At 55.7% G+C, this 26,816-nt stretch overlaps 1 protein-coding gene across 17 annotated transcripts in view; it reads right to left on the bottom strand.

The window, feature by feature from the left end:
* Positions 1-26,816, bottom strand: part of APBA2 (amyloid beta precursor protein binding family A member 2) — a 233,040-nt gene that overhangs the window by 8,232 nt on the left and 197,992 nt on the right. For 11 of the 17 annotated variants that reach the window (XM_014845465.3, XM_070496695.1, XM_070496673.1 and 8 more), the window contains 7 exons: positions 19,122-19,267; positions 18,077-18,112; positions 15,237-15,323; positions 10,698-10,883; positions 6,623-6,802; positions 5,302-5,514; positions 3,531-3,650 (listed from right to left, as the gene is read on the bottom strand). In XM_014845465.3, coding sequence (XP_014700951.2) covers positions 3,531-3,650; positions 5,302-5,514; positions 6,623-6,802; positions 10,698-10,883; positions 15,237-15,323; positions 18,077-18,112; positions 19,122-19,267 — 968 coding nt within the window. The remainder of the gene's footprint in view (positions 1-3,530; positions 3,651-5,301; positions 5,515-6,622; positions 6,803-10,697; positions 10,884-15,236; positions 15,324-18,076; positions 18,113-19,121; positions 19,268-26,816) is intronic. The other 6 variants (XM_070496710.1, XM_070496728.1, XM_044763090.2 and 3 more) reach the window with 1 other exon arrangement.

A 26,816-nucleotide genomic window follows, 5' to 3' on the forward strand; every position in this document is an offset into this window, starting at 1 on the left:
CAGACGGTCACTGTGTGGTCAGGCTGTGTGGAGGCTGAGGGGCTGCCCCGTGGCTGTCCCACGCCAGCTGGAGCCAGGACTCCAGGTGGGGCCTGGTGAGGGTGGGAGGGGACTCCTGAGAGCCTCACTGGGCACTGGGGACTAGGAGGCCCAGTGGTCGTGAGAGAGGCGACGCCCAGGGCAGAGCTCCACTGTTGCAGGGCAGCAGGAGACCACACAGGAGGGGACAGCTCCCAGGCCAGGCCCCTCTGCCAAGGCCAGGTGGGCTGGAAGCTGAGGTCCAGGGCCCTTGGGGCCACTGGCCCCAACCTGACCATGATGTGAGGGTTGAGGGACGGCTCTTCCATGCCCAGAGCAAACCCTTGGACAGGAGTGGCCAGCACCCTCAGGCCTCCTGAATGCTCTCCCAAACCCACTCCTCCTGTGAGGCCTCGGCTGACTGAAGAAACCCGTAGCACTCATCAGCCACCGCAGACAACTGGACACAGTCCAGGCAGTGGGTGTGCCCAGGCCACAGGTGGCGATGGTGGCAGCTGCCTAGTAGAAGTGCCTCTGAACGCCATGGGGGCCGAGCCTGGATGGCCAGCCCCTCCACCCTCCACAGGCACGGGTGCTCACAGAGCAGGCGCAGGACGGGGTCAGCGTGGCTGAGCCGAAGGCCACTGCCATAGGGCCAGGCGGAGATGCAGCTGCCCGCATCCCACTTCTTAGGTCCCTGGGGAGATGGATCAGGATGGGACAAAGCCACGCAGATTCATCTGCTCTGTCTACAACCCTCCCTGGCGCTCCCACAGCAAGCTGCCTTGTACCTGGGAGGAAGCCAAGAGCCACCACAGCCCCTGCCTCTCAGCTGCCAGCGCCCACCTCTGGGCTGGGCCACTCCTCATCTGCGGCACTGCCGCCCGGCCCCAAGCTTCACTCACACACCCTGGAACTTGGACCCTGGACCAGTGGCAGATGGACCAGGAAACAGATGACACTCTGCCTCAGGATCCGCCTGTGCATCTGTGACCTGGGCGGGGGCAGCCCTGGCAATGCTGTCTTCAGAGTTGGGTATTATTTTCCCCCAGCTCCAGGCCCCAAAAGCCTAGATCTGCTGCTACCCTGATCCCTGCACCCCCAAACCTTCTGCAAGCCCCCCTGACCTCCTCACTGCCCTCAGCCTCCTGGCCACTCACACCACCTGGCACCCCCACCCCCACCTGCAGAGACCCCTCTGGCACCTCCCCAGGGGAGCCCCCATCACTCTGCCTTCTGCCTGGCTGCCTCCCCTCCCCTGGTCTCTGAGAAGGAAGGCTCACAGCCTCACCTCAGGCTGCACTGCACCTGTCCCCACCACCACTTTCCCAGGGCCGGGGTCCCCGTCCTTTCCTGCTCATTTTAATTTTGTCCCCACAAAACACAAATCACAGCCCCTCCCCTTCCTTGTCTCTTTTCCTCTTCCCTGTCTCTCCACAGTCCCGGATGGCCGCATTAGCTGTGTGACCTGGAGCAAGTTACCAAACCTCTCTGCGCCCCAGCTTCCTTACCAGTCCTGGTGCTCCTTCTCGGGCTGTTGTAAGGATTAAAATGAGCTGACAGGGGAAAGTGTTGGGGACGGGGTGGGGGGCATCAGGTCTATCCTGGATTCACAGGCCCCAGAGCAGGCAGCCCCCTCAGCCCACACACAGGAGCCCGGCCATGTCGGAAAACCCAACCCGGATGCAACATGCTGTCCTCCCGCAGGGCTCACAGTGTGACTGCGCTGCACTGAGCAGCATTGTACAGACAAAGACCATGAATCCAGGCTGGGTGAGCTGCCCGGTGCCATGCAGGAGGGAGAGGCTGGGCCCCATGAGGCCGCTTGCCCTCGGGATCCTGCACTGCAGGGCCCCTCTCGGGGGCTGCCGGGATCACTGACAGCCCTCGCCCTCATCCGCCTGCCCCGCATGCCGGTTCAGGATGTCAGAGGCAGGTCAGAAGTCCCCTCTCAGCCCCTCTGAGAGTGTGGAGCCCAGGCACATGCCCCAGCTCAGCAGCTGCAGGAAGGGACCTCGGGCGATTTCCCGCAGAGCTCCTAAATTAGCTGGGGTGGCTGCTTGTACCCAGGACACGTGTACACAGAGCAGCCAGACCACCAGCTGGCCAGCTCCCATGGCAGATGCACTCTTCCCGACAGAAGTCCCCAAGGGGATGCAGACAACCTGGCTAGGCACCTGTGCCTGGGTACAAGTGCCAAGGGGCCTTTCCCCTCTGCAGAATCAGGGCCCAGGGGGCTGTCCTTGGGCGTCTCGGTGTACTTTATGGTAATCTTTACGACCACCTTTTAAGGAGAGCCCAGAGAGGTTAAGTGACTTGCCTAGGGTCACACAGCTAGGAAGGTATGGCCAACACTGGCTAGATGCCCTCACACCCTTTCCCTATTGCTCCTGAAATGCCAAGGTCACATCTATGGCCCTGTCTTCTCTCAGCTGCTAGGCAGATCAGAGGAGCCAGTGAGGCCTCCAAAACGCAGGTGAGGGCTGAGTGGCTCTGCAGAGCACAGCCCCCTCCCACACTGGACTGTGACATGACCGAGAATTCAACTCTCACCATGTAGAGGTTTGGGGAATGTGCGTTACAGCAGCAGCGTGCTCTAGCAGAAGGGACAAAAACGGGCCTAGGGCCCAAGCCCTGAGACTCTTCCCAGCTCCCTGCACCTCCCCAAGCTTCTGTACCAGACAGCAATGGGGCAGTTTTGTCTCATTTACAGCTGCCTTTCTAGAACATTCTTGCATGTGTTTCCTCTGTGGCCGTGGATGGGCACGCACACCCTCCCCGACACCACTCCCACCCACTGCACCATCTCTTCCTCAGTTCTTTAATACCCAGGGCTAGCTTAAGCAATCTGGAAATGACTGGCCTCCCCTCTTCTGTCCTCGATCTGTGGCCATGTCCTCACCCACTAGACCTTTGCATGAGAAACAACCAAGGAAGTGGAACTCACACCAGCCAAATGCAGGTAGAAGAGAAGGTGGGAACTCTGGGCTGAAGAGCTTTGGCCTGAGGAACAGGCATAGATGTTTAGGCAGACCAACTCAAGCCTAGAATCACCTCCTCCTGGAAGCCCTCCTGCCTCTTCAGTGCCTGGCACAGCACCTGACACAGGGCAGGCACCTCACAAATGGCTCTGAGTGGGTGAATGAATAAGTGAATGAACACTGAGCGGAGATCTGTGGCTGAAAGGTGAGTCTGCTGCCGCCATTGGCTGTGTGTCTGCAGAAGGCAGTGGCTGGAAAGCCCCCTGCCTCTCCCAAGTGGGAGAGAACCGCCACCGCAGGGCCCAGGGTGCCCCTTCCACGGCCACACACGGGCCTCCCTCCCTGCCCAGGCCTGTCCTGGCTGAAAGCTCCAGACCTGGCTGCTGGCAGCTGTGCCCCCGGCTGGGGCCTGCCAGGGTGCTGGGGCTGGGCCGGCCCCGCCAGACAGAAGCTGCCCCCCAGGTCCCCGCACCCAGGCCCTACACACACGCGCATGGTGGAGGCAGCCCAGGGCGCAGGGGGCGGACTCACAATTCCGTTCTGCACGCTGAAGCCCAGCTGGTACTTGAGGTCGGGCCGTTTGATGAGGACAGTGGTGACCGGTGGACAGCTGACGATGTTGAGCTTCACCTGCGTCTGGTTCTTGAGACCCTGCAGAGCAGAGGACAGGAGTCACAAGTGGGCCTGAGACACCATCTGCAAGCACACCCTCACAGGCCTGGGCCGAGGAGGAGGCGACTGGCAGGGTGGAGCCCCGGTGCAGGGGCATGAGCCCAGGTGAGGCAGTCCCCTCTCAGCCTCAGTATCCCCCTGTGAGGGGGTAAAGCCATCACCCTGACCCGTATGCAGGTTTGCTGGGTCTCCCAGGTGGCAGTGTGTGCCCTCTGATCCAGCAGAGAGCAAGCTGCTCCCAGAGCCAGGGGCCAAGCTCTGAGCACCACCGTGCAGGACCCACAGGCCAGGCCAGGGTCACCCTCAGTGGCGGTTCTTGGGAGGGGCCCTCCCCACGCTGACTGTAGGAGGAGAACTTCCTGTGTGGAAGGGCTGTGGAGACACCTTCCTCAAAACATCCTCCAGTGATGGGCTCTGGTGCTGATGGCGGGGTGAGGAAGGGGAGGGAGCAGCTCACTGAAAATCAGTGAGCAGGAGGCTCTGGTGTCTATACTGAGACAGGGCCAGCTGGAGCCGAGGCTGACCTTGGGCCCCAGAGAGGACAGCAGACACCCTAGGCCACAGTTCTAGGGTTGGGTGAGGGTGGGAAGGCAGGAGGAGGGGCCCAAACCTCAATTCAGCTGCAGCTCAGCTTGCTCCCCTGGACGGATGGACACACACACACACACAGACACAGACACACAGACACACACCCCCCCACCCCCCCGACAGAGCCCAGGTGAGGCAGTGCCTGGGAGCTGCAGTCCTCAGAGGGAGGGTCCTGGCTGACTGAGCCTCTGGCACTACTGACTGAGGCCTCTCCCACGTCTGTCTGTCTGTCTACACCTTTCTGTCGGTCACCTATTGGGTTAGCTGGGCTAACTCCCAGAACCAACTCATGGAGTGTCCTGGCCTCGGGAATGCCCTTCATCTCTCAGGCTGACAAGGGAGGAGGGAAGCTCCTCCTCCAGCACCAAGAGCACAGCGGGGTAGAGAGGGAATGGGCCAGAGAGCTGGGGGCAGACCCCAGACAGAGGACCACAGGACTGCCCCCAGCCATCAGAGCCACTGCCTGGAGACCCTGGAGAGAGCACAGGCCCCTCCTGGAGTGGCCTGTCTGAGCTTTCTGTCCCGGGGCTCTTACAGATCTGGAGTGGCCAGGCCTGAAAGCCCCTGGTCCCACCTGCTTGGGGTCCCTCTGCATGACCCCCTCCAGGGACAGGGAGCTCAGCACCTCCAAAAGCTGCAGGCTCATAGGGTCAGACGGTCAGAGTGACCTCCCAGCAATTGGATCCATGCAGGGTGACCAACCCTCCCAGTTTCCCCAGGAAGAGGGACTCTCAGTGCTAACCTGTGAAAGTCCCAGGCAAACCAGGACAAATTGGTCACCCTACATCTACAGGTCCTCAGCCCTTACCTAGGGTCAATGTGGCTCAGAACTGGGCTAAGTGAAACCAAAGGTCACCTCCCCACCCCCAGGAGCAGCCCAGGTCCTTCTCTGACTTCAGCATGTGGTAGAGTCTTTGGTTCACAGTCACTAGGTGGGTCTCTCTGGACTCAGTTTTCTCGTGGGTCAAGTGGGGATTACAACATGCGAGGAGAAAGTGAGGCAGAGCTGGTGACCCCCGGGCAGGGGGCCCAGGGCACTCACCTTGATGATGCCCTGACAGGTGGCAAGGGGCAGCCCCACCAGGCTGGTGCCGTTGATGGACATGATCTGGTCCCCGATGCTCAGCTTCCCTGAGCGGGCGGCCGGGCCGCCATTCATCATGTTCGCCAGGATCACCGTGGGCAGGATGGAGCCCCAGCCCGACTCGACCACCACCACTCCCAGGATCTCGCCCTTGTGCTTCTCCAGCTGCAACTGCAAGGAAATCAGCAGAGTGAGAGGTGCCCGGGGCCTCTGCCCAGCACCCACCAGAGAACCAGCATGCCCCTGAGCCCAGTGGTGCCAGCCCTGCCTCCAGAACCAAGGCCAGCTCATCATGGCCTGCTCCCTAGGCCTGGCCTTATCTGGCTCTGGCTCCCAAGCCCGCCTGGGGCCCCCCAACAATCCAGGGAACTGGGAACACAGACTCCCTCCCCTCCCACAGCCAGCATCGACTCCCCCAGCCTCAAGCACAGCCCATGTCCTAGCTCCTGCTCCCCTCACCCTCCCAGGCCAGCAGAGGCCAGAGGAATGTTCTCAGACTCCAGGACTCAAACCCTGCCCCCGACCTTTGCTCTTCCTAGAAAAGTCCTTCTATTTTCTCTCTGCCTCAAGGGTCACTCTCAGAAAGCTGCCTGTCACTCATTCAGCAAGAAGCCAGGATCATTCACTCATTCAACAAGCAGTCAGGTCATTCATTCATTCACTTAGCAGTCAGGATAATTCATTCATCCATTCACTCATTCACAGGAATCTAGTATCATTCATTCATTCAAAAAGCAGGCAGGGTATGGCCATCCACAGGGCGTCTGTCTTAGGAGAACTTCCTAAGGACCCCTGAGCAGGCCCACTGGAACCAGCTAAGGCCCCCACTACTGGCATCTTCAGAACTCCCTGGGCCGAGCACCCAGGCTCCCTGTTTTAAAGCTGCTCCCTCCCACATGCTTTTCAGGAATGTCTCCTGGGTGCTGAGCACCAGCAGATGATAATAGCAGCATTAAAAGGCACATTTTCTAGGTCATTAAGACTGATTGTAATCAGCTTCTTTGTTACAACAACACCCACACCTCATTTCACATAAGCCTCAGCTCTGAAGGCAGGAGCACGATGTCCATTTCGGGCAGACTTCAGTCTGCTGTGCAGACCGGGACTGGTGTGAGCGCCCTGGGAAGGCCTGCTCTCACGTCCTCCCCACCGAGCGAGCTGGGGGGAGCACTGGGTAGCTCCCGCGGAGGCTGCCCGGCTCAGGTCACCCAGAGCTCAGCGTGGAGAGTGGAGACTAGTGGAATATGGCTTCCCGTGGCCTGTCGCAGGTATGGCTCACCTCCTTGCAGTTCTCCGAGTTTGAGAAGTGGATGAGGTCGTCATTGTACATCTCCTGGGTGTTGATGATGTCGCTGTATTCCTTCTGGCTCAGGTCTTCGGGGTTGATGCCATTGGCCCGCAGGAACTCCTGGTAGGCCACACTGAAGGCCTGGCCAATGGACTGGGCGATCAGCTGGGCCTGTGGGCAGGGAGAAGCCCACTAGAGACCCCCACGGAAGCACAGGCTCCACACGACCCAGAGAGGAGGGGCTGCAGCAAGGCTGGGTGCAGGTGCACGGATAAAGCCTGCACGGCGCCCTGGTTTGGACTTACAAGAATGAGAGAGAAACTTGGGGACCTCATTTCCACCAACACTCCACTGTGGGTCGCCATGGGGTGAACCCTTCTGCTGCCTTGTCCCCATCAGGGCCTGGTTCTGACTGCCCCCACCTGAACTGCTCTAAGTCCCAGACATTTCAGGACAAAGCAGAGTTTCAAATAAAGTCTGGGAAAACGATGAATTATTTGCTAAATATCATATTTTTGTTGCTTTCATTGGTGGCTGTACTGTATTTTCTTTCCACCCATCTTATTCCAAAAATAGACTTGAGATGTGGACTCTGGGGAGTGTCATGGAGACTGTTAGCTGTCTACCCCATATTCACTTCTCGGCAGCAGAGCCCAGCGTCAGCTGGAGAGACAGGGCACCCGCCACTCCTGTGGGAGCTGTGGCTGGTCCAGGCTGAGGCCCACAAGCAGCATGAGACCTGGGGACACCAGCACAGGTCCCACAGAGCACATCACTTCTTCCTACTTCAACGGAACCACTTCTGTGGACGTCACTGCATCTCTGACGCTGCAGAGGCCTGGACACTGCAAAATCACTCCAGGGCCTTGCCTGTCACCTGTGCTGTGCAGACAGGGGATGGTGGGAGGCGAGAGCTAAAGCCCCGAGCTCCTGGAAAACGTCAGGCATGCTCACAGCTGTGCAGCTGGAAGAGCACGGCAATGCTCGGTGACGGTGACGTCTCAGCCCACAGCAGGGCCCCCTCCCCCCAGCCCTGGGCTGCAAGAGCCCCAGCTCTGGTCTAGCCCCTGCTGCCACCCAGCTCTCCAGCTGCCATCAAGGAGGACTCTGCATGGGTGGCACCAGCAAACCTTGGGTCAACAGAACCCCAAAACAGGTGAAAACGAGGAATCTGGCCTTATAAATGCCTAAATCCCTTTCTTGCTCTACACATTGCATGATTCAGGTGCTGCAAAGGAATAGCCCTGTGTAAAAAAGGTGGGCTGGGCCAGAGATCAGAGGCAGAGCACAGCAGACTTTCCTTAAATAGCTACTGCCCACCTCAGCTGAGCCCTGAACAGCTGACAGGATGGACAAGCTGACCTTCACTTGGCAGGAACAAGCCCTGCCCTCTCCCAAGACCAGCATTTTGGTGGGGCTGCTGCAGCAGGTGGGCCCAGCCAGAGGCACAGCACCTTGGGACCGCCAGGTGGCGCCCAGGGACCGCAGGTGACACCACAGGCCTGGACACAAGAGGAGCCTGTGTGGTGGGGAACCCAGCAGTGGCACATCCCCAGAGCACTGGCAGAAGCTCTGGCCAAAGCTAGCAATCAGGCCTCAGAAGGAGGCAGCCTGAGGGCGTGGGGAGCTGAGGGAGTGACCTGGAAGCCAGGACATGACCCACCCCACTGGGATCTCAGTGTTGCCAGGACACCCCCAGGCCTCTGGGTCCATCTCTGCCTGACCAAGTTCCCCTAGCTGGGAAGGCTGCTCCGAGAACATAGCTCCCTTCAGCCCTAGGCCGACAGCCTGGCAAGGCTACCCTCTGCCCTTGGATTTTGCCTTGGGTTCTGCCGGGTCCCCCACCCCAGCCTGTGGGAGCTCCTGGGGATAGCAAGGCCATCCATGCCAGGGTTCCTTTGGGCACAATCTGGCAGCCCTTGGCATCTCCCCACATGCTGTGGGCTCCCACTTTCCCTCTCACCCTGCCTCTGGCATCCCTCCCACCTGGGCCGGTGGCAGGCTCCTGAGGACTCTCCCTGGGCTATAGGGGTGCACCCTTGGAGCCCCGCAGACAAGGGAACCCCTGCCCCCAAGCTCAGAGCCAGGGCCTGTTCACAGCTGTGAGGCCAGGAGCCCTGCCTGGGCAGTGGGGAGTGGGCACGGGGCCCTCAGCAAGGGGCTAGCATTGGCAGCTGGCACTCAGAGGTGGCCTCCTGCAGGTGGGCAAAGAAGGGGAAAGAGGCACCGCCACACCCCCAGCACTACTTTGCCCCGACACTTTCACCTCTGTGGATCATCTACCCTGGCGTCAGCCGGAGCAGAATGAGCTCCGTCTTATAGAGGGGAAACCAAGACTCAGAGAGGGCCACAAGGGTCCTTAATGCTGCCTTCCATTTTCTCCAGGTGTTACACTCTGCTGTCACCAGACCACATGGATGGAGCCACATCTGGGGCCTGCCCTCTAGGCAGCTGCTCAGTGTCCCTTCACCCTACTGGGTGGGTCCTTCCTTCACTCTTTCAAGGACCACCTGGGGCCCCCATTGACCACCCCGCTCCTCCATACTGTGCTCGCAGCCCTCTCTCCCACTGAAGTGAGAACTCTGAGGCCACAGCACCCCTGCCCTGAACCCTCTGCCCACAACCATCTGCAAGGCTGGCACCTCGGAGACCTGTCCTCTCCCTGCCCCTTCATGACTTTTGCACCAGCAGACTGTTCACCCTGTGCCACTTGGCGTGCTTCTTGCCTCACCCTGCCTATCACGCACAGCCCTTCTCAAGGACCCATCCACTCATGCCAGGTCTCTAAGACATCCTCAAGCCACACAACAATGCCCATTCAGGAATCCACAGATATCTGTGAAAAGAATACATGTGTGCACTTTTGTCATCAGTGCTGTCGAGTGGATTCTGACTCCTAGCCACCCCGTGTCCAGCAGAGCGGAACCCTGGCCAGTTATTTTACGCCACCCACTCACCTTCCAGCACTACATCAGACAATACTCCTCTGCTATTCACATGGTTTTCATGGCCAATTTTTTCAGAAGTGGTGGCCAGGTCCTTCTGCCTAGTCCATCTTAGTCTGGAAGCTCCACTGAAACCTATCCACCATGGGTGACCCTGCTGGCATTTGAAATCCTGGTGGCATAGCTTTTAGCATCATAGCAACACACAGCGCAGTGTGACAACCATCAGACAGGTGTGTACACTAGTGGGTCTGTATTTAAATTTCCTCTCCATTAAACATGCCATTGTTTCAGAGCACTTCTGGTTGACTTGAACTTCTTAGCAAAAAGGTTACTGCCTCCATCATTAGTAAGCCTGTCTTCAGACATGAAAATATTGGGACCACTCCCCACTGCTCCAGGTCCCTGAGACACTTGCAAGTCCATATGTGAATAAGAATGCCCTTTCCCAGTGTCCACGGAGAAGACAGAATTTTTAAAAATTCTTGTTTGACAAGATCCACAAGAAAGGCTCAGCACTAGCCTCCCTGGTTGCCCTGAGTAAGATCTGCCCATAGTGGGCAGCAGAGAGACCTGGGCCCACCCTCTCTCCCGCTGCTCCCTTCTGGGTCCCTTTCTCCCAATTCCAGGATCAGAAAGATGCTCCTCCCATTGAAGGAGGGAGTCAAAGGGTTTATGGTCTCTTAGCAAGTCTGCAGGACTTTAAACTTCAAAATTACTTTTCAATTTGTTATGACGTGAAATGGCCACGAGCGAAAGCAAAGCCAAACCTCAGAGACATGTGCCTCCCTGGACGCAACCCTAGCATGAAAATGTGCATCTTTACAACAGAAAGGTCAGTCAAGGACTATTTTATTTTAGGAGAAAAAAGCTTTTGTTAAAGGATTTTTTCAAATAGATAGCTCCCCCAGTACATTTAACCCCTGATATATCAGTTCATAAACAGCTCCTGAAGAACTTATTTCATGAAGTGAAATACAACTGTGTTCACTCTCTCTGCAAACTCAGAGAGGGAAAAATCACTGATTCCATGGAAACATCAATCACGGCGCCTGGGATCCCAGAGCCCTTGTGGGGCCAGGGCCATTGGGAGGGGCATGTCATGTCTGTGAGTTACTTACGTCCTCGGACTCGAACACGTGGCAGATCATCTTATACTGCTTCTTCCCCTCCTGGGCCCCAGGGGTGGTCTCGATGCAGTCCTGAGAGGCCGACCGGGGCATGCGGCGCCTGGCCATCAGCACCACGATGTTCCCAATGTCTGCGATGTAGGAGATGGTGCGCAAGGCGTGGTCCATCATGGTTTCCTGTCAGGAGAGGGACCAGGGGTCTGTGTTAGGGGATGGTATGGAGAACAAGCCATTAAAAAACACTCGAGTTTGGAGTTTTCCAACCTTGACACTACTGACACTTGGGGCTGGATCATTCTTCATTGTGAAGGCCTTTCCTGCGCACTGCAGGATGTTTAGCAGCAACCCTCGCTTCTACTCACTAGATGCTAGTGGCACCTCTCTCTTCCAAGCTGTAACAACCAAAAATATTTGCAGCCATGGCCAAATGTCCCCTGGGAGACAAAGTCACCTGCGGTTGAGAACCACTGTTCTAGAGAACAGAGCATTTTAAGGTCAATCACCTTAGCCCCACAGCTTCCAAAAGGACACTCAGTGGGGCCATGATGCCGGGCAGGGGCTCTCAGGTCCTGCGGGAGGAGGACCAGGGAACCAGCCACCTGGTGAAGCCATCCCCTCCCCGCCCCCGCCAGAGCCATCCGTGTCTCTGGAGAAGTGTCCCCTCCCTGCAAGGTGTGTGCCTGGCCCCGTCTTCCTTCTGAGCGGAGAAGGGAGGCTTCAAGGCCAGCCTTTTCCCAGGATTACTTCTTTCCACGGAGCCCAATCAGCCTGGGCCTGGGCCAGGGGACACTGAGGCAACCTGCCTGACTCGGATAGATGGGTCTCCGGCCATTCAATTCCCTCGCCCCCTGGCAGGTCCATTACTCTTGATGGCTTTTGTGGTCTGACAGGAATTTCCACTGAGCATCTCCCCCGTGACCCCTACCTAACAAGGCTGCACATAAAGGCCCTGAGAAACCAATCAGTTGGTCTTTTATGCCTTTGTCCTTTTTCCACAAAAGAAAACTAGGTGTTTCTGCAATCTCTGAGGCCCTTTTCTTCCTCTCAGAATCCATTTTTGCAGGGGATACTGCTCCACGTTTGTCTTCCTCGAGCTGAATTGCTTCTGGCCAAGGCTATAGGGATGGTTTACAACCATAAAAGCCACCATTCAGGAAGGGACACTGGAAAGGAAATAGTCAGCGGGGGCTCTTCAGCATCTCCTGACTTCTGGCCACTGCCAGAAACACCCGAAGCACTCCCCAGGTGTCAAAAATGTGCTTCTCCCTCAGTTCTGGCTCATATCCACAGCAAAGCCATCTTCCTCGCAGACAGAGGCTGCCACCAACATGACTGTCCACCAACGTGCCTGCAATCCTCTCTCCTGTGCTGACTGGCCGCTTCAGTTGCCAGTCTCTCATCTGTTTCCATCTCTTTAGCCCCTCTGCCAATACTTATTATTTTTCAGTCAAACCAATTTCCCGCTGCAACTCGCTCTTTCAGTTCATCCTAATAGCACCCAGAGCAAGCTTGCAAACTACTGATGGCTGCCCACGCCAGACAAGTCACTCCGAACACCTCAGGCAGACGGTCAGACCACAGCTTATAGGACCGTCCTGACCCCACTTCCCAGCACTGGTTTTTCTCACTCTTGCCCTGGCCCAACAGAGACTCCCATGGTGCCGCCAAGGCCCACCGGGGCCAGTGCTTGGTTAGTTCACCTTTCACCCTCCCACCCCCCTCAGCTCACCCTGCTTGCCCTTCCCTCTCCTTAGGCCAGCCCCAAGGGTTCCAGGTGGTTTAGATGAGGGAAACCTGGCTAGCACGTGGGGGCGCTGCTCTGGGCCTTTTCATCTCCCTTTCACAGGGTCCGGCAAGGGGTCTCAGAAAGAGTAAATGGGGCTCAGAGATGTTCAGGAACTTGTCTAAGCCCACAAGTTCACAGGGATGGAGCCCAGTTTCCATCCCCAAGCACACACTCCCACCCCTGGGTTGCAGTGCCCTAGGAGGGGCATCAGCAAGAGGGCAGCCGTACAAAGAACTGCAGAAGCAGCAGGCCTGATGCTGTCTTTAGAAGGCCTGCCTGCAAGGGCAGCCCTCGGCTGGGGTCCGGGAACCTGGATTTCAGGAGGGTGCCTTCATCCCACCTGGTAAGAAGCCCAACGTGCCTAAGCTGTCCGTGCAAACAGTATGGTCCAGGCTGCACGCCTGCTCGCTTTCCGGGAGTCTGGAACTTTGGTGCCTGGCAGGCAGAAGGTGCCTCTGTGCCAGCCCCCAGGAAAGACCCTGGGCACTGCTTCTCCATGAGCTTCCACGTTTCACAAGTGCTGTCTCAACTGGCTGCTGGGGGAATTCGGTGCGTCCTGTGTGACTCCACTGGAGCCTCCCTTTGCTGATTCTGCTCTGTAACCTTTTGCCGTAATTAATCACAGCTGTGGGTACAACTACATGCTGGCTCCTGTGAGGCCTCCTAGCAAATCACTGAACCCGGGGTGGTCTTGGGGCCCCCGACAGGTGGGCAGATGAGGGATGGTGGCTAGAGCAGGGGGAGGGGGAATCTAGTCCAGAGAGTTTGCCAACAAAAGATCAGGAAACAAAGTCCAAGTCTGTGAAGTGTGCCCGCTACAAGGGTCATCACAGTCAAAGGTGATTCCCTGAGTTCTCACCAAGTGCAGGGCTCAAGGGGAGTGGGGCTGCAGGACACAAAGATCAGTGGGACAAGGCCCAGGCCTGGACACGGGGACAGACCACGAGGAGGAAGGAGAACTGCAGTGGCCACGGCGGGGTGTGCTGAGTGCCTCGAGGGGCGCAGGCAGCGGGGCGCTGGGGTTGGAAGTGGCCCAGGGAAGGAACCATGTAATGACGCTATCCCAGCTCCAAGACACGCCCTGCTGCCTCCTCTGTCCCCAAACACCAGGTTTTCCCACCGACTGGGCCCTGAGGGGTTGACCCCAACGCATCTGCTACCTGAGAGCTCTCCTTTGCTCCTGCCAGCAGCCCAGAGATATGGGCATTGTCTACATCCAAGGAGAGAGCAAATGAGAAAGCACCCTGATGGTGCTGGGAGCAGGATGGACACCAGAGGACACGGGGGAGTCTGAAAATGGGGAGAGTTGAGGAGGAGCCCTGTAGTGCTGGTCTCGAACAGGAGGTACAAGTATGAACTTACGGCTCTTAAAAACACACTGTCTAGCGCTGGTCACTGCAAGGGCCCAAGAGCAATGACACCCCAGCAACAATGACCATAGCCAGCACCCAGGTCCTCGTTTCTGTACATCATTCCCCACTAAAAGAAACCACGCTCCTTAAAGAAACAGCTGATTCCAGGTCTGGGGCAAGGGAAGTGAAAGGAGAGCTCAGAACACATTACTGTCTCAGACAGCAAGGACGCCCTCACAGACAGAAGAAAGGAGGTCAAGACCACACGGGACCCAGTTGGAAGGTCCCTGGCCAAATGTGTGATAATCTGAGCATCAAAAAGAATAATAATAGTAAGAGACTATAACACAAGTTAAAAAACAATCCATGAGTCCATGGTGAAAAGAGAGAGAAAAAGAGGGGGAAAGAAACAAAAGCTCTCTTCACAGAACAACACCAGACAATAAAAGAAGAAAGCGTGACACAATTAGAAAATCACCATCCTGCATTTCCAACGTTGTAAGCAATTCAGGCAAGATCGTCTCTAGATGCCAACACCATCAGGCGAAACGGTGTTGGGGAACAGGGAACCCACACATCTGGAGGGTCACCACACAGATTACTTGCCAAAGGCAAAGAAGCAAGGGGCCGTTACCGGCCTCTGGGCCAGAAACGAGCTTGGTCCCCAGGGTCAGTGGGGCCCTTCCTCGTCTCATTCTGCGGCCAGCTCCTCTCACGGCAAAGCTCAGGTGGAGAGCACGGCTAGGGCTGCCCCAGCCCCTCCATCTAACCCCCACCCCGGCTCCGCCCTCTCTCCATCTCAGCTTACAGTCCTTGACATCTTACATGGCCACTTTCTCCTCAGCTCTCAGTTTCCCGGCTCCCCCACCACCAGCAGCCTCATGCAACGACTCACACAGAGAAGACGAGCAGAATCGCCGTCAGCCATGAGCCGCTGGCGGCACGCGGTTCACAGGGAGAGAATCTTAAGACACCTCCCCACTGGAGTGCCACCATGCCAGGGGCCAAGGGCTGAGGGGCACCAAGGGATTTCCACCCTCCAGCTGGACTCCCCAGGCCTGGCATGTGGAGGTTTCAGGAAGGCCATTCTAGAATCCTCACTGCTGAGCACACAAACTTCCAACTCCCCTCCCGGCCCCTCATTTTGTTTCTAATGGCAGGCGCAGCAGCACACCCTCCCCGCCTGACGCTCCCCGGCCCCCAGCTCACTCTGGATCCCACAACCACAACCCACTCAGGGCCCAGGGACCAGAGTAACTGTCCTCGGAACAACAGTTTCACCCCGCCCCAGAGGGAAAGTTCTGCGGCTAGACCTTGTTCCTCTAAGGCCCCTGCGATTGGAAGGGAGGAGTTCATTTACATGATTTTAAATAACCATCTTTAAATGCTTACCTGTGTGTCCGCATTTAACACCTTGATCCTCTGAGTGGAGATGAAGAGATCCACTTCGGTCAGAGTCTGGGCATCCCCCTCAGAATTCTAAGAAAGGACAGTGGATACTGTTACAAACAAATAAAGCCGAACTTGAACAAAGGCCTGACAATTTTGCTAATAACCCTGAGCGCCCCTAGAGGGAAATGCTACTCCCGCGTGGAGCAGCCATCGGAAATCTAAGCGCATGCCGCCTTTCAGCGAATCTGTAGCTAAATGAGTTCTAAAGGCAGTTTGCACAGGGAAGAGAGAAGGAGGGAGGAGACGTTTCTGGAAGTCTGAGCACAGAGAGGGGCCGGATGCCTGGGGTCGTTTGTCACAGCATCCAAACTGCAGCCCCTCTGCTCCCCACTAAGCGGGCCTGCTGCCCACCCTTACCAGATTCCGCAGAGGCACAGGGTCTGTGGACTTGGGCTACAGTGCTTGGATTTGGGATTCCAAGTATCCCCAGGAAACGGGGAACAAATTTTCAAATAAATTGGCTTAGAATGTCAACATTTTCTCCTGATTTAAAAAGTCACAGTCATGTTACCACCTCAGCAGCCTTGGTTCTGGTCTCACAAAACCCTCATGGAAGCAAGATCCCCACTACACCGAGCACTGCCCTCACAGTAACATAGGAGACGCTGGCAGAAGCCATCACACTTGCCCCTGTTGTGTCATCTCCTAGAGTACGCAAATCGTATGGCCATTAGTTATGTGTACCTGGAATGTTCTAGAAGCTGAGTGAACTACTCAGGGTCGGCCCCAAACCAAGACAGCCTTTCATGGGTTTTTGCATCTGTGGGAAGCCTAATTACTACTGCACAGTGGCAATGAAATACACGTTCTTCCGTTTGCCCACTGAAGTAAATATTTCTTGGTGGTCTCTCAGGAGCCCACAGTGGTTTATCTTCCACTTCAAAAGAGCAGAAACTGGGATTTAATTCCTCACTAGAAAATCTGAAATCAAAAATCTCCCTGCTGACAATTCCTCAAGAATTCTGATGTGCACAGTGGCCCTGTATTATAATGATAAATTTGTATTTTTACTCAGTTCCCAAGAGAAAAGGTCTTTTTGGACCAGGGTGACACTGTTTTGAACTGATTATAAAGAAAAGAGAGTTCAAAATAATGCAGTTGAAAATAGGCTACAGGACTGTGGAGGAATTCCTTTTTCCCTGTTTTTAAACATTAGGTTATCTTCTACACGCTTTTAAAGGTTATATTCCAGGATTGTTGCTCAAAACCCTCCGCTAAAAAGTAGCCTGGGCCAGAAGTAAAACAGAAAAAGTGCAGGTGGCCCTTGGTTTCAGTGACAATTTTGGAGGGAACTTGAGTGCTATGACACATTTGATGGAGAAGAGGGACATGTGGAGCCAAGCGGGCTCAAGCTGGGGGTAAATGGATGAGGCAAAACCTGATCAATAAACTAAAATGAAAGGGAAAAGCTCACCCCATCATATTTCCTGCTGGAAGGAAGAGGGCGGGTATCAACAGCATGGACCCTAAGAGGGACCTCAGACAACAGGGTGGGCACATCTGTGGATGGGGGGCCCTGACCCTGCAGTCACCAGAAATTCTATGAGTGGGAATGGCTGTCTGCTGGGGATGCCGCCCACTCCTGGGCCCCAGGCTCATGGTGCACCCTCCCGTCATCATTTCCCTCGCCAACTGTGGCAGACTAGGAAAGAGCCCCTTGGCAATGATCCTGAGCATCTCCCTGCGTGAAAAGAAGAACAGCCCTTCGTGGATGTCAACAGCTGGCCTCAGCTGGCCGCTGAGACAGTTCTGAGCTGGGTCTGCCTGTGCCCGACCCGGTGGGCTCTTTGGACTGCAAACCCAAGGAGCCGGCTGCTGTCCACAATGACTACCCTGCTCCAACTGCCCGGCACCCCTGGGGTGCACTGGGCTGCTGTGGGCAGGAGGCCCCTCTTCTGTGGGGGAAGCACACCCCAACTGCAGGTCTGCAAAGCCAGGCCTGTTCTGTGCACCCCGTGGAAAGCTGGCCCGGGCAGAGGGAGACGCATGAGTTCCTTCCTCCCCTGCAGCTGAGGGAATCAAAGGAGATGCCACTGAGCAAAGAGTGAATGTCCCGGGACAGCAGTCTCACTGAAGGGGGAGGGAGTCCCCAGACACGGTCCTCTGGCCACATCGCGAGAAAATGCTGTTCCAGGCAGGGATGGAGGACTAAATCTTTTGCTGTTTAAGCACTAAGCCAGTGCCAAGTTGGTGCACTCTGACACCAAGCATTTAATATTTCCCGTACTGGGAGGCTAGTTAAAAAAAATCCCAGCATTTACTAAATGACCAGGTTTACAAAGAAATGACTGAAGGTCAACCCAAGTGTTAAAGGTCCGCGCTCCAGAAACTCTTTGCAATAGAGAAAGCATCTCCTGGGCAAAACGAACTTCTCATCAACCAGATTTAATAAATTAAAGTTAACAAGTCTTTAAATATCAGAACAATTTAATGAATTCTGTGCAGGTGGCCTGGGCATTAAATGCATCACATGGTCATATCAAATGCCACCTTTACAAACATCCACATAAAACAGTAACACCACAGCATTAAGCACGCCCTAGCACATGGAGACTCCGAAAAGAAAGATAAAAAAAGGCAACGATTAAATTCTTCTGTAAGTGGGTGGTTAAAAAAAAAAAGTGTCTGTGGTTTCATTCAAAAGTCTAGTATTTACCTACCAAGGGAAGAGAAAAAACCATTTGCCACATTATTTGTGTTCCTAATGGAACCCCCGCCCCACTTCTTCCACTGCACAGGATAAGCCACAGAAACACAAGCAAACCCACAGTCCTACACACCGCTTTTTTCTTGATTTTAGCAGCCTTCTGCATCCTCTGAGCAGCATGTAAGAGAAAAGAAAAGCAGATGGGCGCAAAGAGAAGGAAGGTGCGGCAATGTTATTCCCGTCTCGTGGTCAACATCCCAGGGCTCAGAATTTGTGCCCAGTGGCAGGTGGGAGGCCACCACCTCAGTGAGCACATACACTGATCAGGAGAAGCCCACACTCGTCCCTTGAGCCCTGGAAATTAGCGACCACCACTCGGGTATGAGGGTGCCACTGAGGACGAGTGACATGCAACCGGCTGGAAGAAGAGCGCCAGGCTCTAGGGCAGAGGAGCGGGACTGGGTCCAGGGCGGCAAAGGCGTCGGGCAGGCAGGGCTGTGTGCTGCTCTTGGTGGCTTCGCTTCTCCTGACCAACACGGTGGGCTCCCACTTGGTGTCCCTCTCCTCTGTTAAAAGAGGTCAGTGTACAGTGAGGACAGGGAGGGGGCTGGCAGGACCCGCAGCCCTGGTACTGCCCAGAGGGGCACCTCCTCAGGCCACGGCGGCCCTCCCTCCCGACGTCGTGAGCTTTGCTGACTTGGCCTCATGCTCTCGCCTGGCTGCACGCACAGTTCAAAACCAGGCGATCCAACGTGCACCTAGAGCTGCAAGTATGCCAGAGCCTTCCTTGAGGTCATGAATTCAAATAAAACCTATGATTTCTTTTTCTCCCTTTCTGCAAGCGCTCTGAATGGTGCTAAAGCTACAGATACTGTCGAACTGGGATTCGGGGTTCCATACAAACATGTTTCATGACTGGCATGCTAAGAAGGATCATCTTTAAAAAGTTGTGTTTCCAGGTGGCCCTGACTAAGGAGCTGGCTGAGCCCCTCTGGGCTGAGCCCAGGCCTCTCCCACGCAAGGCCAAAACCTCCCTCAGCCTCGCCGGGTGCCTTGGCATTCCTGCTCTCCATGCCGAGGGCTGGGGGTCAGAGTACACACAGACTGCAAGTGCCAGGCCGCCTCCCCCATTCCAATGCACCCCAAAGTGACCCAGGGTGCCCCTGAGCCCAGCCTACCTTGACCCGGCTGACGGCCTCCTGTGCCTGCATCATTCTGATGTTTTTGGAAGGGTTCCGTTCTGAGAGCAGCTGGGTGGACCCCAGGTAGTTGGCAGCAAAGATGATTCCATCGATGAGGTCTTCCGGTTCACAGGGCCCTGGAACTACAGGGGCACAGTTAGAGTCTTCCTTGAGGACAAAGGGACTGCGTGCCTCTCCTTGCACAAGGAACATGGCAGCAAGGACAGGGACCAAGGAGAAGGGCCAAACCATCTCCCACTCGTCTGCAGCCAGCGGGGTGAGGCCGGTCTACTTCCCACATTACTCCACAGTGCTCCATGGAAGTAACTGCACGAAATCAACCCCCAGAAGTGTCAGGACAATTCTGGGATCCCAGGCAGCTGTCATTCGAGGCACCTCAGCCTCCAAGGTGACAGCCACGTGCTGCAATCCCAGAAGACGAAGACGCCCTTTCCAAAACATGGCTGTACCAACACCCAACATACATGGCTACACCCCAGACCCTCTGGAAATAAAGATGACAACGGGAAACTGCCCATTACCCTCCAGTTCTTCTCTGGCCTTCTCCTCTGCTTCTGTGCTGCAGGGCTCTTGCCTGCCTGCTTGGCTCCCCCCATCCAATACATCTCAGGTCCAGGCTGGGTAACATGGTCCTTGTTCCACCTGCTGCCTCTAGACCAGTGATGCCAACAGAACTTTCTGCCACAGTTTGGAATGCTCTATCTTTGCACTGTCCAATACAGGAACCACTAGCCACGGTGGCTTTTGAGCACTTGAACTACAGCTAGTACAACTGAGGAACAGAATTTTTAAATTTTATGCAATCAATTTATTTAAATACAAACAGCCACAGGTGGCTGGTGACTCCTGTACTGAACAGGCAGCTCAGATAGAGGCCAGCCAACTTTTTCTGTAAGGGCCCAGATGGAAAATATCTTAGGCTCTGCAGTCTCTGTGTAACCAGTCTCCTCCACATGTGTAGCACAAAAGCAGGCACAGAGAATATGCAACTGAGCGAGCATGGCTGTGCACTGGGAAAACTTCATACACAGAATCGTGTGGCGGAGAGGATTTGGCCCCAAGTCCAGGGTCTGTCCACCTGGGAGACCATCACTCAGGCTTCCTCTCAGGCCCCCTCCACTTTCTTCTTCACTTCACAGTCTTCTTCCCCCTCACTGCTGACCCCCCAGCCAGAGCCCTCCTTCTCGGGGACGTTGGCCCAGGCTCTGAGGCTCCCCCTCCCCATTTCACCCTGGAAGACAAGCATTCAGCTAGCCCCTGTGGATTGCAATGAACTGAATGTTTGTACCCCTAACATTCCCATGTTGAAATCCTACCGCCAATTGTGAAGGTATTAGGAGGTGGGGCTTTGGGAGGCGATTAAGTCGTGAGGGTGGAGGCCTGACAAAGGGGATTAGTGCCCTTATAAAAGGGGCGCCAGAGAGCAACCATGCCCTCTCTGTGCTGTGTTGAGGACACAGAGAGAAGACTATCTGCAACTGGAAGAGGGAGCTCACCAGCATCCGACCACGCAGGCAGCCTGACTCGGACTTCCAGCTTCAAGAACTGTGAGAAATCAACACCTATTGTCTATAAGCCACCCGGTCTGTGGGGCTTTGTTACAGCAGCCCAGACGAAGACATGACTCTAGTATCCACAGACTATTCTCCATGCCGCCACAGGAGGGTCCTTCCGGACCAGAAATCTGATCATTTTTTCTCCCCTCCTCTAAACCTCTCAGAGCCTTCCACTGTTCTCAGGATGGAGGCAGAAGTCTCTGAGCCTCAAAACCCACATTCCCCTTGGGAGGTACACGTCTGTAGGGAGTGGGGCAAGTTTTACTGGCCTCTGTCGTCCCAGCCTCAGCAGACCCCCAAAGACTGGGGTCCGTCTCCTGCCTGCGTCCCCACCCCAGGCTGCTCAGGCATCCTGGGCTCAGTGAGCAGCCGTGGTGAGCAGCCGTCACCCTGAGAAGTGAACATGCAGCCTGCCTGAGAGCAGGCTGACACTGGACTCAGGCAAGTCTTCCACACTACTCTCTGAAACTTTAGCTCCCCTTCAACCAAGGAAGAGAGTGACACATGCAGCTGAGATGCTGGGAGGGATGGGATCTTGTACGTTATGTGTTCACTTGCACAAACCTCAGCTCTGTGGACTTTAAATTAAACCTCCCAAACTGGTGACAGCGTGTGTCCAGCAGTCTAAAACTGTCAGCCCGAAAATGTGTACCCGGCTCACACATCACCTACACTGGGAAACTGCAGACACAGAAAAGCATGTAGTTTCCTTCGTACCGGCACACTATAAAAAGTCACACGATTTCATAAAGTGCTTTAGAACAAGGTGGAGTATTCTGAAGTTTAAAAGAAAGCTAATCTTAGTAATAATGGGCCCTGGCAGGTCCCAACTTAGGAACGCCCAGGTCAGCTCCCCACCTGGTGGCTCGGCTCCAGGGATGTTCCTCCCATCGTGGTGCTACTGCACTGGGGGCCCCCTCCCTTTCTCCCCACTGACCCTGACAGCCTTGCCCGCAGCCCCCAGAGGATGAACCCCCTTCTCTTGTGTCCTCAGGTGGCTTGCTCCAGTGATCTTTGATAAGACTCGTGGAAGCCTCTACCAGACCCTCAGGGAACCAAGCCCAAGTCCCCACCCCACAGCCTCCAAGCCCCCCATCCCTGTCTGCAGAAGCCACTGATGCCGCTGGGGCCCCCTGGCCCTTCCCCACAGATGGACACTCTGGTGACTCCCACAGTTGAGTGGCAACAACTTCACACATCTGAAGTCCCAGAGCCCTCATCCAGCCCCACCTGTGTCATCGTGTCTGGAAGAAAGAAGTATCTCACGCTACAGAACCAAGTTTGGGGGGTCCCTTCTAGAGTCTTAGGTCTCATGGGGCAGACATGGGAAAGTGGGGCCCCTTTCCTTCAGCGACCATGTTGCGCCTGGGCCTAGAGGGAGAGAGCTGCCCTCAGTGTGGCCTCCCACCACGTCTAGGTCTCTGGGAAAGCTCCACCCACACTGCCGACATCCTGGACATGGCGGAGGCCTGCCTGGAGAGCAGCAGCGGGTGTGGTGGTCAAAGCACTCTGCAGCCTTGGGTGAGGGGATGAGGGGGGTGTGAAGGCGGGGGTGGGAGCAGGAGCCAGGGCCAGCTAGAGGGCCTGGGGGCACCCTAACTTCGGTCAGGTTTGCAAGCTCACCCTTTCAGGGTTTAAAAAGGCAACCCAAGGAAAGCACAAGGACCCCTGGTGAATGTTCAGATCACGGGTTTCTCATCCTATTGTTACTGTCATCTTCCCCAAATGTCAGTGCAAGCTGCTGTCCTCTCTGTTGTGGGACGGTGCCTTCTCATCCACCCCTGTCTTAGCCACATTCCTCCTTGGCCACCCACTCTGGCCTCCAAGTTGGAGCTGGCTCTGGTGGGAGAGAATAACCTGGGTAGCAGGACCTTAGTCCCACAGGACTCTCAGGAAGCCCTCCCAGTCCTGCTCATCTCACCAAAGGTCCATCACAGGTCGGTGAGCACCCCCTGACATGCACACAAACATGTGTGCACAAGCACACACACACACACACGCACACATGTGCATGTTGGCACAGCATCTAACGTAAGGGCAGCAGTTGTGTCTCTGGTCCTGCAGGGTCATACACCTTATAACTGGGCCTGTGCTCCTGACAGGGAGCCAGGCCTATGGATACAATGTGACCCTTTCTGGGGACAGAGCAGAAGTAATGATTTCCATGGGCAGCTACTTTAAATTATGAAAGTTGCAAAGCACCCATATTACCATAAGCCCAAACCAGAGTAGACAGAGAGATCAGTTCTGAAGACAGTGCTGAGACCTGAGAGAGGGAGGTAACCAGGGCAGTGGGTGGTCTGGCACCCCAGCTGCTAGAAGGCGGCCCGGCTCTGTGACTGGCTTGTGAGGGGGCCCACTGCTGCGCTAAGGCCTCTCAGAGAACCTCCTTAGACAAGAAGAGGAGAGAGGCCCTGCTTCTGAGCCTGTGACTCGCCAGCCCCCAACGCAGGAACCCACTCACCTGGACCCAGGACACGGCGTGGCAGGGGCAGGCCAGGCCCAGAGGACGGTGCACCAAATCATGTTATAGTCGTGTGTATCTTAATACCGAAGGGAGCACTGAGTGGGCTGGGCAATGGTCCTCGCCCTCTCCCCAATTCTGCAGCAGAAGGAAGGCACCCCCCCACCTCCCATTGGTCAACACTGGGGGCCAGGCTGTGTCCTGGGGGCTGGGACAGTAAGGGGAACAAGGCAAGGAGATGCTCTCTCTCAGGACACCTCGAGTCCTGTGAACAAAGCAAACTCAGAGGCAAGGTCTTTTCAGAGGATGAGAACTGGGGCAGGAAGCAAACATGGGGCAAGGTGACTGTGACACCATCTAGACTGATGACAGGAAAGGCTGCTCTCATAGCAAACAGGTGAACAGAGACGCACACAACAGGAAGGGACACCACACCTGTCAAGGACGGTGTTTTGTGGGGTGTTCAGGTAAAGCGAAACCCTCTCAGGTGCCAGACATCTGAAGGGAGGCAGGGACACCTCTCTGGGGTCATGGGGGGCTGACCCGGGGATTGGAGACCCAGGCTGAGTCTGAGCTCTTCTATCAGCCCTGCTCCCCAAGGCTTTCTGCCCTTGGGAGAGTGACCCAATTTTTTTTTTCTTTTGCTTCAATTTTCTCACCAGCAAAATGGGGGGAAAATTCCTGATTTCTATCTCCACTGGATTTTTGCAAAGATAAGATTGCTAGTAAGGGGTTTATAAATGCTAAAAGCATATAAAATGCAAGACATTCATCGATGAATTCTTAGTTTGTATTTGCATCTAGCTCAGAAGACAAGTCACAGCCCATGGATAAGGCAGGGCCTGGGCACCAGGTGAGGGAGGCAGCAGCAAGGACAGATGCAGTGCCCACGGGCAGTTCATGTGCTCACTCGGCCTTGTGGGCAGGCTGCATGGGAGGGCACTGAGGCTGGCAGGGCAGAGGGACGCTATGGTTACGCTGATATTAAGTGACTGATCAGGGACCAGACCCAAAGTTGGCCATATCCCAGATGGCGGGCTCCATCATCAACAACATCTGGAACCTCTGGCTGCAGGTAAAAAGTGGTTTGAACATACCCAACAGGGCAGTGGGAGGTGGCAGGTCATTTAAAACACCTGAAGCTGAAGCCATCTGAGGAGGGAGGGAGGGGGGGAGAGAGAGAGCTGAAGCAGCCCCAGTTGTGCCCAGAATCTTGTGCAGAGTGTGAGGGGCCTGCAGAGTCCCCGACCCCACCCCAGAGGGTCCACTTCAATGAACCCAGAGTGGGGTCCAGGAATCCAGACTTCACACACGGGCCAGGTCACACTGACAAGCAGCCAGTTTGGGAACACCTGATCTCCAGCAGACAAAACCCCCTCCACTGCCATCTCAGGAGCAAAGCCCTCTGAGAGACACAGGCCAGCACACGTCTTCTCAGCCAGGGGCTGACTCTTCACAAAGCCCCAGTTGACCCCTGCAGGGCTCCATGCCAGGGTCAAATCAGGCTGCTCCTTCCCTCTCAGGCTCTTGCCCTAGAGATGACAAACCTTCTCCCAGCTGGGCATGGCTGCAGGGGTTGGGGGACACACGGTGCAGGAACCCCTCCCTTCCCTCCATCAACAGCATATACTGTGGGTGCACCAGGGCCTGTCACCAGCTATGGGGAGGCAGAGGCCACCCCCAACAAAGAGAATGGGCGGCGTCAATCACAGGGTGGCTCCTGCACCCCACCCCTCGGGGCCTCTGACTAAAGAAGTCCGTGTTCATCTCACACCATCCTCCCCTCAGGCCTCGTTCTCTCCAGTGAGTGTGCTTCTGAGAATCCTCAACTGAGGAGGGTCACCTCACAGGGTGCCCTAAGTACAGTGACAGTAACTGACCAGCAGATGGCGTCACTTTGTTCTGCAGGAAAGTCCAGGGGTCCCAGTAGTCCTGGGGTAACCAGCACCCCACATCTTCAGCCAGTGCTCAGGGCCTGGTCCACGGCAAATGTCCTCACATCCCATCTGTGAGGTGGGGGATGCATATGGGGCCCTGTTCCTGGGGTGGGGGAGAGGTCTTCCCTTCTGAATGGACTCCTCGCCTTCCACTGCAGGCCGCTGTCTTTGAACTCTCCCTTTGCCAGTTCCTCAAGCTGACCTTGGTCAGTGACCAGACCCTTCTGAGGTCCACGATCCTGTTTCAATCCATGTCCCTGAGGAGATTTATTAAAGGCTGGCCCCATCTCCCCCACAGGGAGCCCCACCAGATCTGGCGTCCATCTGAGGACACAGACTCCTATGTGTGAAGGGCGCCCCATCCCAGGCAGTGAGGTCCACAACCCACATGCATGGACACCAGCTCCCCGGAAAGAGGCCAATGAAGGATCCAGGTCTTCATTACAACTCCAACAGACGCCAGCCTCGGCCAGGGGGTTCTTGTCATTCCTGCCTTGCTCTTTTTTAAATAGGAAATAATACCTGCCCCAGTGCCTCCAGCATCCTGCCTGCCAGTCAGACCTACTCCCACTTGCACACATCCTAGGGAAGGAAGAAGCAGAGAAGAGTGGCCAACGGGGGGGTGGGTTCAGTTTCACAGACACAGCTCTTTACTCCAAGCACAAAATGCAGAACCAAAAATCAAACAGCTCCATTCCAGCACTAAAGCAGCTGGTCCTACCTGTTCGAGTATAAACTGTTCTTATTCGGCTCAACTCTTGAACTAACCCTAAGCTGAGACCACCAGAGGGAGACAGAACAACAAAAGAATAAAGACAGAGGTTTAAAGGAGATGCTGTCTCCCCAGAGAGCAATTTCTCCTTTTTATTTTCCTTTTACGACATATACTACGCTCACACAAGCATATGTGGGATGTGTCAGCACAGCTTGGACAGGAAGAATAAGGCGCTCCAGGTTCTTCCCTGCTGGAGGCTGGAAGCCCCCATCTGAAATGCCCATTGTAGAGCCCGAGACCCCGCCGAGCTCTCTGAACAGAGAAGGGGTGGAAGGTCCCAGAGGCACGCCATGGAGGCCTCGTCCCTGCCACTGTGGGGGAAATTGTCCTGAAGGTGGCTGTGGACAGAGGCTTCCAACTAGAGGCCTGACCCCAGGTGGCCTCAGTAACCTGTGCCTGCTTCTCCCTGGGATCTTGGAGGGGCAGCTGGGTGGAGCTGGAGCACAATGTGGATGGAAGGCAGTGGAGTGCAGCCCCCCAGAGAAACCAGACCTCTCTAGAACAAGGGTGTAGTTCTACCTGCTCCTCAACAACCCCCCCAAAGCAGACCTCAGTGTTCTATTTTTACAAATAAGGACAGTCCACATGGGCTCAAATGACTATGCCCAAGATCGCCATCACCAGTTCAGGTACTAAGCATTTTTGAGCTCCCACGTAAGGAGCTGTGCTATGACAGAAAACATGGAGCTTGCAGGCTGACGTCAGTCCCACAGTCACAAGATAAATGCATCAGGATGGCCCGTGGTAAATGACATGAAGGAAGGACATAGTACTGAGGAAGAAGCAACAGGGGAGCCTGCCCCCAGGAGGAATTTGGGAGTGGCTGCCCTTTGAACTGAGGTTTGAAGGATGAAAAGGTAGCAACAAGCCATAAAGGGAAAGGAAGAGAGAGCTTTCCTGGCTGAGGCAAGAGCAAGTACAAAGGCCCAGGGGTGGCAG

This window comes from Equus asinus, chromosome 2, assembly GCF_041296235.1.
Source record: "Equus asinus isolate D_3611 breed Donkey chromosome 2, EquAss-T2T_v2, whole genome shotgun sequence".
Taxonomy (NCBI): domain Eukaryota; kingdom Metazoa; phylum Chordata; class Mammalia; order Perissodactyla; family Equidae; genus Equus; species Equus asinus.